Source organism: Cydia fagiglandana, chromosome 4 (genome assembly GCF_963556715.1).
Source record: "Cydia fagiglandana chromosome 4, ilCydFagi1.1, whole genome shotgun sequence".
In the NCBI taxonomy this organism is placed as follows: domain Eukaryota; kingdom Metazoa; phylum Arthropoda; class Insecta; order Lepidoptera; family Tortricidae; genus Cydia; species Cydia fagiglandana.
Window position 1 is genome coordinate 526852 of NC_085935.1, and position 15534 is coordinate 542385.

Below are 15534 nucleotides of genomic sequence, written 5' to 3' on the forward strand. Positions count from 1 at the left end.
ATCGCCCGTCCGGCTTCATAGAAGTATTTTGTTATCTAAATATTTTTCCATTACACACCCCCCTAACCAGGAGAATTTTACGACAGAGGCAAAAGACGAAGGAGTAAAATTCCAGCTCGCCCTCGAGCTGTGTCACCAGCCGAACGGTGTAAGGAGAAGGGAATCTAAGGACTTCCCTAGGACGTGGATTACGGCCCACAATCGCACGTCGATTTGTCCCTTGGCATCAATTGAGTCCGCGGGGCCGTCGCTGGAAACAATCGCATCTAGGCCTACGGGACAAAACAAAGAGAAAACAAAAAAAAATTGAAGCCAACGTCGCTTCAATGGACAAACAAAATAAAAAAAATAAATAAATAAAGCGCTTTCCCAAAAGATAATAGACTACCCGGATTGTGGAGTATTGGTACGTCTCGTTACAGGAGTCAAGTGGTGTGGACAGAACTTGGCTTGCAGTCTTTTATGTGCCATTTACCCAGACGCTTCCCATTCTCATCTTCCAACTCGTAGACTAAACGGGATATTTTCCGAATGACGCGACATTTGTCATATTTGGGTGCTAGCTTCGCCGAGAAGTATTTACCGGCGTTGCTCTGCTTGAAGGTGCGTTTCCACACTTCGTCTCCGACGTTGAATTCTATATCACGACGTTTATCATTGTAATACTTGATGTTGCGGTCATGAGCTTTCTGTAATAATTCCTTCACGGTCGGGTAAATGGCCCTAAGGGTCTTAATCTTGTCGAGGTACTCTCCCCGGGGGGAAAAAACGATTTCGTCGACCTCCTCGGGGTCGTCGTAAATTGTGCCATCCGGTACTGCTTGGCGTCCATGCACGAGCAGGAACGGAGTATATGATGTTGTTTCATTGACTGAGGTATTTAAAGCGAACTGTATACGAGAAATATTCACGTCCCACGAGCGATGATCCGATTCAACGAACGTTGATATTGCTGTTACTAGGGTCTTGTTGTAACGCTCTACGGTGTTGACCTGGGGACAGTAAACGGGGGTGTAGTGTAGTTGTGGGATATTGTAGTTGGCGAACAACTTCTGAACGTCCCCGCCGGTGAAGTAGGATGCATTATCCGCAATAATTGTTTGGGGGATACCATGGATCATGAATACATGATCTTCTAATCTCTGGGAAATTACAGCCCCGGTTGCACGTCTCAAGGGAAACAACATACAGTATTTAGTAAAACAACATACTACTACCAATATATAAGTGTTTAGTTTCCTTGAGGGTGGTAGCGGTCCAACCAGGTCTATACTGAGGCACTGAAAGGGCCGACTGCAAACTTTCGCACTTCCCATGAAGCCTGGAGTCGGTTGTTGGCTGTGTTTATAAGCGGCACACACCGAGCAATTGGCGACGTATCGGACTACATCTTCATACATCCGTGGCCAGGAGTAACGAAGTTTTAACCTGTTATACGTTTTAGCGGTACCTAAATGTGCAGCAGTGGGGACTGCATGGTTAGCATGCATGATTTCTTCACGAAATTCCACTGGTATCACCTCTTTCCACTCGAAATCGGTAGTTAAGGCATTCTTTGATTTGGTGTAGCGATAAAGGCGACCATTTAACAATTGATAATTAGGTACCGATCCTGGGTTGGATTCACATTTGTTATAGATCTGCGAATACCAAGGGTCATTATTAGTGGTGTTTGTATCAATTAAACAGATGGGAACTGCCCTTGATAAGGCGTCCGGTACGATATGTTCTGAGCCTCTCCGGTGCTCGATTGTGAAGTTATAAGGTGAGAGACGACAACCCCATCTTTCGAGGCGCCCCGTGGGGTTTTTGAGATTAAGGAACCACTTCAAACTGGCGTGGTCTGTAACAATCCTAAATTGACGACTTCCTTCCAGGTATGGTCTGAAGTGTTCTACAACATTGACCACCGCCAAAGCTTCTCTCTCAGTGGCGGAATAATTTCTTTCTTGAGGCGTGAGGGATCGACTGTAATACGCCAGACAAAACATGTGGTTAGACACTCTTGCTAACCAAAACTCAATTAAATTTAAATATTTTTAAAGTAAGTTACATTGAAATACAATAGCACAAAACAACCAAGCTCAAACCTTCGCTGAATGTTGGAGGGAAAGAAGCCAAATATCACCGTCCCTGTTCGGGCGCCACTGTAATACTTTATTTTTAAACTAAGGGTCCTGAAGGGGATAAAACAAACAACCCGATAGTGGACAGGTACAATTTAATTGCCGGCCTGGTTAAGTTTACACTTTTGAGCTTAAACACTACTTAACGACTTATTGATAGTAAACTAAATTTATATTTATCTAACCGGGTTTTAATTATTGTTGGTGATACTTGGTCGATTGCGCTATTGGATAGTTAATACTAAAAGGTGAATAGTCCAAAATCGCAGTTTAGGAAAAAGTAGTGAAAGGCTTAGCTGCACTGTAGCGACAGTCGACGGCTCTCTCTCGACCAGATGGCCGGAGGTTCCAATAGCTCCGACTCTGGCGGGGCCAGCTGCACAGGTCGACTGGCACAGAATCTGGCCTACCAAAGGCCGCGCCCCTAGTAGACACCTCCTGTCGGAGGAAAATCGTCTTGCCGGGGTTTATGAGTGATCGAATATCAACTCCGAAGTGCCCAGGACGCTCCTGGTTCGCCCTTTCGGGAAACGGGTTAACCTCAAGGTACACCTGAGGGCAGGCAAAGATGAGAACGTTGTCCCAATTATTTAATATAAAGCCGAGCCCGGCTAGGTCGGGGAAGAAAATCCAAGTCCCAAAATGGCCGAATCACTCTCCCCTCGGTGCCTCCTCCTCGATGTTGCCAGGGTTACAATCCCAAGGCATTTAACAAAACTGACGTGAAATTCTAAATACGGAAATTAGAACAGAGCGTGGTAAACGCTGCTGGACAAGCACGGTATGATATTTTTAAGAAAGGGAAAGGAAGACTCGACAATCTATACATTCCTACCCGTTCATGGAGAATGATAATAATTATTTTGGTAAGAACTAGTTGGCGATCGAACTGGTTTCGAAGGGATTCAGACCTATCTCCCTGGCAACACGGAATCGCTGCCAACTTGACAGTCCATCGACACTATTCGAGACACAGATTTAATCGCCCGTCCGGCTTCATAGAAGTATTTTGTTATCTAAATATTTTTCCATTACACTATGCATCGCTCGTACTGACATATTAGTGCGAAAGAGATATACCTATAGGAAGTAAATTACGTTCACGATATCGTTTATGTAGATGCCAAACTGATGGTAGCCGTACGGAACACTAAATGCCTCGAGCTATCTCGGGCTTGGCCAAATTATTTTCGGCTTTTTAGATTACGAAAATATTTTGGTAATCAACTAAATGATATATATATGTCAACATGCACTCTACTTAAATTATTTCAACTCAGTTACATTAAAGTTTTTGAAAAACGAAGCGGTAATATTGATTTTGTTGGGTAGATGAATTTTTTATTATAAAATGTTATAATATAAATGATTTTGGAATATTTTATATAACGACCTACCGTACGAATACGAGCATAAAATTATTGAGTAGCTTGTCTAGATGCTTTAAGCATAAAAGCCACCTACGCCTATTTACTTTAAAAGCTCTACGCTTCCCAAATACAAAATACGTATTCAAAACATTCAATACACAAAATAATCACGTTCTTGCTCCGTCCCGTCCCAATCCAGACGCTCACCGCTCGATGAAATCCATTCACCAGTTCATTCGCTCAATCATTCACTCCGAGAATCATTCGCTCTAAAGTGGATGCACGCTTTTATGCAGAATTATTGAATTTTCCGAATTCAAATAACGTCGTCGGCGAGATAAAATTCCATTTGGCACAGCACGTGAAGTATGGATCGTGAATACATATAAATTATTATATTTGTTTGTTTTGTATACCCTCGGTTGATTCTCCTGAATAAATAACGACGGAAAGTATTGAGGCAAATGTTTGGAATAGAATATTTACTTTACTTAATAAGCTCCCATTGCGAGCAAATCTAACATATTGACATAACATGATATCTTGAGAAACTGATTACCGAAGTAAAAGATATCCCACCAAAAACATTCTGTAAAAAACTAGCCAAGTCTCGATGAAGCTGCTTGTTTATCTCTAAAAAGTAATGAAATCTAGACAAAGTCGTGCCAAGTCTAAGGTTCCTTACTGCGATTTCTTTATTATTATAGTTAATGTTGTGTGACTTGGCCGTTGAAGGGTACACAAGGGTACAAATCCAGGTGCTCCATGACACCATTGCACCAATCTGTCGCCAGAACCGCTACCCATTGACGATGGAAAATTGCCACTTGGAAAACGTTGATTCAATAACCAGTCAATTGTAGGCTTGATAAAGCTGCGTATTTCAATAATACTTATGTATGGGCGAGCCTGAAACAAACACTTCTTTTTGGTGCAATGGCAGATTGGTGCAATGGTGTCATGGAGCACCTGGTTTTGTACCCTTGTGTACCCTTCAACGGCCAAGTCACACAACATTAACTATAATAATAAAGAAATCGCAGTAAGGAACCTTAGACTTGGCACGACTTTGTCTAGATTTCATTACTTTTTAGAGATAAACAAGCAGCTTCATCGAGACTTGGCTAGTTTTTTACAGAATGTTTTTGGTGGGATTTCACTTCTTTTTGTAGAAACGTGGGCATATTGATTTATTTTATTAGATTTTCTTATTTAACCCCTTTTTTTTTTTAGGAGTAGTTTTTTTATTATAACAAATCTTTCTTTTCTTTTTTTCCGGTTCTGATTCTTGAACAGTAGCAACAGTTTTTCGTATTGCCCATTCATTAAATCTAATAATTAAATAATAATCAGTAATCCGTCACTAATCATCATATAATGACTTGGCAATCGCACATAATGCTTTACTCGTACCGTACTCGTAAATATGTGTAATGCTCAAACTGCAATTAGCGCTAGCGTTATGTTCAATTAGAATTATTTTTAATAGGTGACGATGATCCTTTTGTCATTATGCAGCCGTGCGATGGCCAAGTCATTATACGTATTACAAATTAAAGATATCTTATTGATACGGTTTTAACACCCCCTGGCACTGATTAAAATAACCGACTTGGTTTCACATTACATCTCAAAACTTTTTTGTAGTAAAAGCGTTGCGAGACTTGCACCTTTTTACATGTAATGTTTTTGATGGGATCTCATCTCTTTTTGTAGGCAGTCCTTCTTTTCGGGTACTCATACCCATACTATGTATACACATATCATAACTAAACATATCTTCATTCATACTCACATCGTACATCGTAGTGTACCTTTACTTTACCTACTATTTGTAGGAACTGCAACAGTAACTTTGTAATATCATATATTTATATGGGATTACAAACTTACTTATGCAGTTCTTAGATCTTTAAAACGTGACTGATATTGCAATATTTTTAGGTTTTCCCTTTATGTGGCCATTAAACCCTAACTCTGTACCAAATTTCAGCTCTCTGAGTTTATGGGAAGTACTAGTTCTATTCTGATGATCATGAGTGAGTTTCATAAATGCGAAACTTTGCTTTCGCTTAACTTCGGAACTAAATGACCTACAGACTTGAAATTTTGGATTTTAAGTATGTGATTATAGCTTACTGGATGACCAAAATTTCTGCGTTCTGGTCTTATCCAGAGGTTCTCAAATAGGGGCCTGAAAATGCGGCGAAATGGTTCCAGTAAAGGATGGTACGGCAGTGTTTGCTTCGCGCTCGACTTGGCGGGGGCACTGCCGTGCCCCCCGATATTATTATATTGAAAACTAAATGTAGGTATACAACATAAACCTTCACTCCCAATAAGTCATATTATTATTATGATTATAAAAATCTGTCATAAATTATGTAACTTATCCGCCGAGAGCGCCACCTACAAAGAGAAAAATTTGGTAAAATGGTAAAAGCTAAGAATAGATGGCGCTGTTGGTGATTTACTCCACAAAAATTTAGATAAGAACAATACTTACTAAAGTGCATTGAATTAGAGTCAGATCAAGCTAACTCTGCATCGATTTTGATAGCCCACGCAGTGCAAGTGTTATTTTAACCTCGTGCCGCCCACCATACAAAATTATAGCCAAGGAAATTAGAATCTTGTTGTATTTTCAATTGGGTTCATTTTCATTTGTTCGAAAATTTTACGAGACAAATGAAATGCTACCTACTTTATTTTTAATTAAGGTTGACATTCCATCGAAACTGAGTGTACATCCTAATGTACATTGGGCGGCACGAGGTTAAACGTCAAACATCTATGAAATTATGACGTGCGAATAACACTTGCACTGCGTGGGCTATCAACATCACTGCAGACTTAACTTTACCAATTTTTATAAAAATTCTTGGACAGAAATATAATAGCGACATGTGAGCATTTTAGTCTACTTGAACTTACTCTGCTAAATTTTGATAAAATTAAAACGCACAAATTCAATATATAATAGCAGATTTGTTTAAATTAATCAGGATTTAAAAAATATATTTTCAATAGTAAAACAAACAAACAAACAAACAAAACAAAATGCTTTTACATTTATTTTTATTAAAATTGAACATTTTGTGTAGCGTAGCTAAGTATTTCAATATGGCAACACTATCCTTTATCTGTCAGTCAAACGAGTCCGCGTTTCGTAGTGGAGGGTTTCTTGCCGCTTTCGCCTGTTTAATAAAATTATTTCTAAATGTGCTCATAAATAGATGAAATACTAATTTGGTGTGAATTAATTTGCTTTCAACATGTTGGTTCTATTTGAAACCCCGGCGGGCTACGCTATTTTCAAGGTAACAAGCAGCACATGTGTGGATCCTAACCTAACCTCATCATTGCTGGTTAATAAAATTTTAATGCAAGCGGTATGAAATACGGCGAATAGTGCAGTGAAAATTCATATTAACACTCAAATAACATGTCACTTATATGTTTATGTGATTTAACTTGAGTTTGAAGCTAAAAATAGGTCATTGTTTACTATCAAGCTTGGCATACAAACTATAGGTTATCTCAGTTTAAAGCTCATTTTTGTTTTGTTTTAGTTGTTGGACGAGTCTAAATTGTCAGAAATCAATGATTTGTACCAGGAATTCAACACCCCTGAGGGAGCATCAGCAGTGTAAGTTAAATATATTATCTTTTTTAGATTTTTCTGTTACAAGAGTGAAATATTCTTTTGCTTACATTTTTATATAATTTCAGTGTCAAACTGAAGAACTTCATCAAGTTCGAAGACACAACAGAGGCTCTAGCTGCCACTACAGCTGCTATTGAAGGCAAAATTTCAAAGCCATTAAAGAAAGCCTTAAAGAAATATGTCTCTAAGGATATCCAAGATCAGTTACTGGTCGGAGATGCTAAACTAGGCAGTGCCATTAAGGAGAAGTTTGATTTACAATGTGTTGCCAACTCAAATGTCCAAGAATTGCTGAGATGCATTCGCTCACAGATGGACAGTCTGCTCGCCGGCCTGCCAAAGAAAGAAATGACAGCCATGGCGCTCGGTTTAGCCCATTCCTTATCCCGTTACAAGCTTAAGTTCTCTCCTGACAAGATTGACACCATGATTGTGCAAGCTCAGTGCCTCCTTGATGACCTTGACAAGGAACTCAATAACTACATCATGAGATGTCGGGAATGGTACGGCTGGCACTTCCCCGAGCTTGGCAAAATCATCACCGACAACACGCTCTTTGTCAAAATTGTCAAACTTATCGGCACCCGTGATAATGCTTCTAAAACTGATCTGTCAGATATCTTACCTGAGGATTTGGAGGAGAAGGTGAAGGAGGCTGCGGAGATATCCATGGGTACAGAGATCTCGGATGATGATATTTTGAATATTCAGAATCTCTGTGATGAGATTATTTCTATCACTGATTATAGGACACATCTGACTGACTACTTGAAAGCCCGTATGATGGCCATGGCACCAAACTTAACAGTTTTAATCGGAGAGCATATTGGAGCGCGCCTTATTGCTCACGCAGGCTCATTAATGAACTTAGCCAAGCAACCAGCTTCAACTGTACAGATCTTCGGTGCCGAAAAGGCCTTATTCAGAGCTTTAAAAACTAAAAAAGACACTCCGAAATACGGTCTAATTTACCATGCTCAGCTAGTTGGTCAATGTAGTACTAAAAACAAGGGTAAGATGTCTCGTATGCTGGCAGCGAAGGCAGCTTTGGCGACGAGAATGGATGCGTTTGGAGAAGACGTGTCGTTCGAGTTAGGGGCGGAGCATAAGGTGAAGCTGGAGAATAAGCTGCGGTTGTTGGAGGAAGGCAACTTGAGAAGAATCAGCGGGACGGGCAAAGCTAAGGCCAAGTTTGAGAAATATCACAGCAAATCGTAAGTACACAATTTTTTATGTACAGTACTCTTTATTTTTTGTGTATTTTTAACTGTATGGTGCACAATAAGGAATATTTACTTAAATTCTTTAATGCACACCTGAATACAAAAAACAATACAATGAACATAACAACTCAAGAAGAGTTAAACAACAGATGGTCTTATCACTAAAAAGCGATCTCTTTCAGACAACCTTACAATTGCTTTATTAAGTACCTTACAATTCTTATATGGGGCATTTCATATGAAGCGGACAGGAAAAAAAAAGTGAGGTTCCCGAATTTGTTTATATTTGGTTTAGTTCTTCTTCTAGTAGGTATAAAACCGGACGCCAAATATTTTTTATATAAGACGTTTATTTTAAAAATTATGAGCTTTTAAAAAATTACCGTAATTGAAATTCCGATTTTTTGAAACTCGAATATCGAATAATTAAAATATATAACTTATTACTAAACCAAGCGTTTTGTATAGAATTTTTAATGATCTTTTCAGCGAAGATATCAATTTTGAAAAATAAAAATAAATAAATGGTTAAAACCGGAAGTAAACTTTTCAAAACCATTTTTCGAAAACTTTGACCAGTTTTTTTTTATTTTTTTTTATCTCAAAATATAGCCCTAAGTATGTACAAAATACACTAGAAGTTGCAGAGTGGGATCTCCATTGGTTAAGACAATAGGTCAATAAATGTACATACATGTCGCCCTGAGTGCGAGGTACCGTACTGGTATACATACATATAGCAGCTGTTTAGCTTATAAGAACATGTATTCAGTAAGACTGCTGGTAAATTCTAATCATAACATAATGAAATAAGAAAGTCAACAATTCTAACCAGTTTATTTCATAATTTTTATTATTTTACAATAAGAATCTATGCTAGAGCTCGTTCTTTTTACAAGAAGACCGTCAGTTTTCGGAATAAACGCATGAAACTTTTTTGTTCCTGGAATCGTGATTGCGGAATCAAACCTGGCCTGCAAAAATATCCTCTGACGTTGAATATCGTCTTTAGAGCAATAGTAGATTGCCGTTTGCTTCAAAGATGATTTTGCCCAGTCATACAATCGCATTGGTGAAATTATTGATCTACTTGGAGGTAACTGCAAACTTGCACGCGTCGCCAAACGTTTCAGGCCGCGTAGCCAAGATGCCAATCGCTTACGCTTCGTAGCGATCGAAACGCAATTGTCACTGTCGCGCTAATATGGAAGAGTGATAGAGAGACATGATGCTTTTCGTTGTCGAAGCGATAGCGATTGTAACCTTGGCTAGGCCGGCAGGTTCCCTCCGAGACTGTCGAGGCCCTTTACCGTGAGATGTTGCGTGAAAATGTGCTTCTGCATTCGTATTAAAATCATCCTTGTAATAAATAAGATTAACAAAGTTAAACCGATTTTTAAAATGTTGTGAAGCACCATCGGTTATATAACCGATGGTGCCTAAAAGGAAATATGTAGTTGCATCTAAAATCATATACATATATATGTATATGATTTTAGATACAACTATTTCTTTTTATGAAAGGTGCTTGTATAGTAATATTTGGTAAGCATAATAGATAGCTGTGTCATGTTTAAGTCATCGGAAATCATGACAATGCTGCCGTGTTTTATTTCAGTGCCATCTCTATAGTAATAAACCGAATGCAGAGGCACATTTTCACACAACATCTCACGGTAAAGGGCCTCGACAGTCTCAAAGGGGATCTGAAACGTTTGGCGACGCGTGCAAGTTTGCAGTTATCTCCAAGTAGATCAATAATTTCACCAATGCGATTGTATGACTGGGCAAAATCATCTTTGAAGCAAACGGCAATCTACTATTGCTCTAAAGACGATATTCAACGTCAGAGGATATTTTTGCAGGCCAGGTTTGATTCCGCAGTCACGATTCCAGGAACAAAAAAATTTCATGCGTTTATTCCGAAAACTGACGGTCTTCTTGTAAAAAGAACGAGCTCTAGCATAGATTCTTATTGTAAAATAATAAAAATTATGAAATAAACTGGTTAGAATTGTTGACTTTCTTATTTCATTATGTTATGATTAGAATTTACCAGCAGTCTTACTGAATACATGTTCTTATAAGCTAAACAGCTGCTATATGTATGTATACCAGTACGGTACCTCGCACTTAGGGCGACATGTATATACATTTATTGACCTATTGTCTTAACCAATGGAGATCCCACTCTGCAACTTCTAGTGTATTTTGTACATACTTAGGGCTATATTTTGAAATAAAAAAAAATTAAAAAAAACTGGTCAAAGTTTTCGAAAAATGGTTTTGAAAAGTTTACTTCCGGTTTTAACCATATTTTTATTTTTATTTTCCAAAATTGATTTCTTCGCTGAAAAGATCATTAAAAATTCTATACAAAACGCTTGATTTAATAATAAGTTATATATTTTAATTATTCGATATTCGAGTTTCAAAAAATCGGAATTTCAATTACGGTAATTTTTTAAAAGCTCATAATTTTTAAAATAAACGTCATATATAAAAAATATTTGGCGTCCGGTTTTATACCTACTAGAAGAAGAACTAAACCAAATATAAACAAATTCGGGAACCTCACTTTTTTTTTCCTGTCCGCTTCATATGAAATGCCCCATATGTCAGATCAGCCAATATAACAGTTTTTAAAAAATAACTTTCTGATGTTCCAAAGACTAAGAGAAATAATGAGCTGATCAAGTAACTTCCTACATTATATTGTTTACTATTAAATATATTAGTAATATAATATTGTTCTTATTTAATATATTATAGGAAATTTTTGTTTTTCAATAAGTACTCATATTTTCTTTCCTTAAACTTAATTTCCCTAGGAGCCCCTTATAAGTTTGTCAGTTTTCAAACATAAACACTATGATGAAATTAAATGCGTTTATTTTGCTTAACATTACATACAGATAAGTTGGTATAGTCAATTGTAATTGTAAGTTGAAACATATAACTTACTTTGTAATTTCTTCACAGTGAGGTGTTCCAATACCCGGTGGCGGCGGACAGCACCCTGGAAAAGAAGCCAGTGAAGAGGGAACACTCTCCGGAACCAGAGACCTCCACAAAGAAGATCAAGCTAGAGGATGGGGCCAATGATGTGAGTACTTTAAAGTTTCTCTTTCTCTCTCTTTAGCCTTTTTCTACCCTTCGGGTGTGGCCTACACTCCTTCATTTTACGCCATTCGTCACGGTCCTGTGCAACCTAAAGCCACTTCTTTCCCGCAGTCCTTTTGATGTCATCGTCCCAACGCATCTTGGGTCTACTTTGAGGACGCTCTTCCCCCCATGGTCGCCACTCGAGTAATTGTTTACTCCACGAATTGGACTTTCGTGCTATACTATACTTTAAAGTTATCTACTCCTATTTAGAAAACTTATTAACATAAACCCTGGGGTTTTGGGTGCAGAAATGATTTCATGTAAATACATGAAAATGACTTTGACTTTGTGTATGAATGACTTCGTTTATTGTAAAATAGTTAGCAAACTTTGAGTTAACAATTGGTTGTGAGCAAAGGTTAAAATAATTTCTGTTTTTATAGTTTTTAACTATTTTTGGCTAGTGAAAAACATTCCTACAAACCCGCTTCCTTCTGCCCCTCCTTTGCTGCCAAGTCAGGTACAAAATCCTCCTTTGTCTTATTTCTGACTCCTTTATCACACTTTCATACCAATCAAACAAATTAAAAAAAATCATCAATCGACGTACTTGCAGCTCCTTTGTAATTGCTTGCCATCGTATACCTACTCGTATGCGTCCTATATCGTAAATAAAATCCACGACACAAAAGAGGGGTGTTATCGTAAGTTTGACGTTATGACTGTGTGTGTCTGTCTGTGACACTGTAGCTCTTAATAAACGAGTAAACCGACTTAGATAAGTTTTTTATTTGATAGTGAGTTTTCTAGTGATGGTTCTTAGACATGTTTTATTAAAACCGGATCGTCCATTTTATTGGGCTACCGGTTTTTTAGGATTCCGTACCCAAAGGGTAAAACGGGACCCTATTACTAAGACTGCTATCCGTCCGTCCGTCTGTCACCAGGCTGTATCTCACGAACCGTGATAGCTAGACAGTTGAAATTTTCACAGATGATGTATTTCTGTTGCCGCTATAACAACAAATAGTAAAAACAGAATAAAATAAAGATTTAAGTGGGGCTCCCATACCACAAACGTGATTTTTGACTGAAGTTAAAAAATAAAATAAAATAAAAAATAAAAATCATTTATTTCAGACTTTAGGTCCATTGGGGTTAGTATCATTATTACTAAACTTAAAATTAGGGTTAACATCATATAAAACTAAATAATAATACATTAAAATTTAAAAATAAAACAAAACTAACTTAACCTATGACCCGGTACATATGGAACTGGCGCATGCAGACCTAGCCAGTGCCTCATTAGGGGGCTGCCCCACGTTTCAGAAACAATGCCCAGGATTCTATTGGGGCTGTCCCGTATCCTGCTCAGGGTTGAAGCACTTTCGCATGATGGCATGGAATCCATCTATTCCGGCATTGGCAAACATCCCCGAGGCGCTACAGTAACGAGGCAACCCCATCAGAACCCTGAAAGCATTGTTATATTGTACGCGTAGAGCGTTGTAAGCCTTCTGCGTGTAGTTGGCCCAAAGGCTGCAGGTGTAAAAAGATTGGCAATATGCTGTGAACAGCGTCGCCTTGACTTGTTTCGTACACCGTGCAAACCTACGCGCCAACATGTTGCATCTGACTGACAACGCTCTACGCTCACGTTCCATATCCATGGTATCACTCAGATCTTCCGTGACCCAGTGACCCAGATACTTAAATTTGACGACTTTATCTAGAGGAGTCCCGCATAGTTTTAGGTGTGGTATGTCAGGATAATATTTGGAGCCAGCCTTAAACACAAGCCACTCACTCTTCTTTACGTTGTATCTGAGTCCATGGGTCTCGGCATACTTCTCACAAATACTGAGAAGACTGATCATTGCGTTGATTGATGGAGTCAGCAGCACCTTATCATCGGCATAACTAATGTTGTTTACGCACACTCCACCGATATGACAGCCTTTATAGGTGCTGCTGAATTCAACAATCAGACGATTAATGTATAAGTTGAAGAGACGAGGCGAGGTCAACCCCCCCTGCCGCACCCCGCACTGCAACCCATACATATCAGAGAGTGACCCTGCCCATCTTACATAATTGGTTTGTTTACTGTACCAATATCTAAGCACCGACACAACTTCGCCCGCCACATCAGTCTCCTCTGTCAACTTTTGCCACAAAATGTTAAGCAACGTCGGGCGGGGTCAGTACTTGGATGGGTGACCGTTTTTTTTGCATTATGGTACGGAACCCTTCGTGCGCGAGTCCGACTCGCACTTGCCCGGTTTTTTACTTGTAAAAGTTATTATTTAGATGTTAGAATTGTATTGGATGAGTATTAGTTGACTGTTGAAAGAAAAGTACAGTTAGCGATAAAAGATCTCAAAAATAAAATTTGTCACCAAAAACTTATTTATGTTTTTGTCACAGGTCACACCAAAGAAGATCAAAAAAGAGAAAGTCAAGGAAGAGCCCGCCGAAGAGCCGGCCGAGCCCACATCGGAGAAGAAAAAGAAGAAGAAAAAGAAATCCCTAGACGCTTCTCAGGCGGACACGACCGTGGAGAATGACGAGGTGGACGCTCCCACACCCAAGAGTGAGAAGAAGAAGAAAAAGAAGAAGAGTATCGCAGAGGAATAGGTAGCTCTGTAGGGTATAATGAAATGAGGGTTTGAGCGCGCTCCATACAGATTTTTTTGCTACCTATTTGATTATTAATTGGCCGCCATAGGAAGAAGTATGTGTAGTTTATGTAGTGACTAGAACAAGTCTAAAGCGATATAATTTTATTTTTTAACTTGTCAGACTTTCGGCAGGGTTGCACCAGCTGTTGTCACAGATGTGTGACGTCCCAATCCCATATGTGAACATACAATCACCACACGGGATTGTTATGCCATTTAGGGTTCTTCCTAAATTGGAAATTCTACAGCGTAAATATTGAACAACCAATTTAGCTAGAACCCTAAATGACGCGGAGCGTGATAGTACAAACGTGAGAGTTTATAGTGTTTTGTATGTAATTTGTATCATTTATGACTAATTGTTTATTGAAAAGGCAGGTGAAAATTTGTATGGAACGTGCCCACGCACAATTCAAAATGACGCATTTTTATTACGGGTTCATACTGCCCCGGTATGGCAGACTGTATTATCATTATCATACTAAATAAACTCAAGTTAGCTCAAGTTTCCTATAGGTAGCATTACCTATATAATATTACTTGACATTACATAAAAGTAACTGTCAGAAAATTAGCAAATTTTCTGACAGTTACTTTTATGTAAACAAATCTTAGCAATTTCGTTTATGTAACAAGATAGGATCTAAGGCCTGTGCACACTGGATGCGTGTGCGTAGATGCGGCTTAAGATTAAAAGGTGCATGTCCTACCAAAGTTAGATCAAGAGGAGTCTGCAGCGATTTGGATAGCCCACGCAGTGCAAGTGTTATTTACTTATACGTAATAACTTCATAGGAGTCTGAAATATAAAAAAAACACTTACAGACTTTTCTTGGTCTAACTACATGAATGAAGACAATTTTTCTGTAATGACCCGTATAATATGCCATAGATAATAAGTTAGCTGTGTATTTCTGTTGGATGTAAGTGCAAATTACATTGTTAAGTTGGTAATGCCTCACAGAAGTGAGTTTATAGAAATATAAATTTTACTTTATTATTGCGTTTTTTTATTTACGACCACTAATGGGGTTGGCCGGTCGAAGTATTTTATAGATGGCGCCAGCATAGGTCTTACCTGTCTGTCTTACGAATAGTGTCAAATTTTCTTTTTAATTTACGTACGGCCTTGATTTCAGTCATTCCAGTCAAATTTGACAGAAAAAAAAATTTGACAGAACAAAAACTAGTCACATGTAAAACTTCTACAGGTGCCATCTATAAAAATTTGACAGTTGCTAACCTCTGCTCATTTATAATTACAGATCTAAAGCATATCTATAATTATTTTCCATCGTATTTTCACGAAAACGTACCTGGCAGATACAGTCGCCATCAGATTATATCGGATCGGCC

General features: G+C 38.4%; 1 protein-coding gene across 1 annotated transcript; it reads left to right on the forward strand.

The window, feature by feature from the left end:
- The first annotated feature begins 6634 nt into the window (after positions 1 to 6634).
- Positions 6635 to 15178, forward strand: LOC134663412 (nucleolar protein 58). Its single transcript, XM_063519780.1, has 5 exons — positions 6635 to 6816; positions 7069 to 7145; positions 7229 to 8377; positions 11369 to 11492; positions 13925 to 15178. Exons 1-5 carry the CDS (start codon positions 6772 to 6774, stop codon positions 14132 to 14134), a joined length of 1605 nt encoding a protein of 534 aa, XP_063375850.1. The 5' UTR covers positions 6635 to 6771; the 3' UTR covers positions 14135 to 15178.
- The last annotated feature ends 356 nt before the right edge of the window (positions 15179 to 15534 follow it).

What these genes read in the sequence shown, in the direction of transcription:
- LOC134663412 (XM_063519780.1), top strand. Translation starts at nt 6,772, where the DNA reads ATGTTGGTTCTATTTGAAACCCCGGCGGGCTACGCTATTTTCAAG. An exon ending in GAGAAATATCACAGCAAATC is followed by an intron (nt 8,378 to 11,368) that starts GTAAGTACACAA and finishes ATTTCTTCACAG; the next exon opens with TGAGGTGTTCCAATACCCGG. An exon ending in TAGAGGATGGGGCCAATGAT is followed by an intron (nt 11,493 to 13,924) that starts GTGAGTACTTTA and finishes TTTTTGTCACAG; the next exon opens with GTCACACCAAAGAAGATCAA.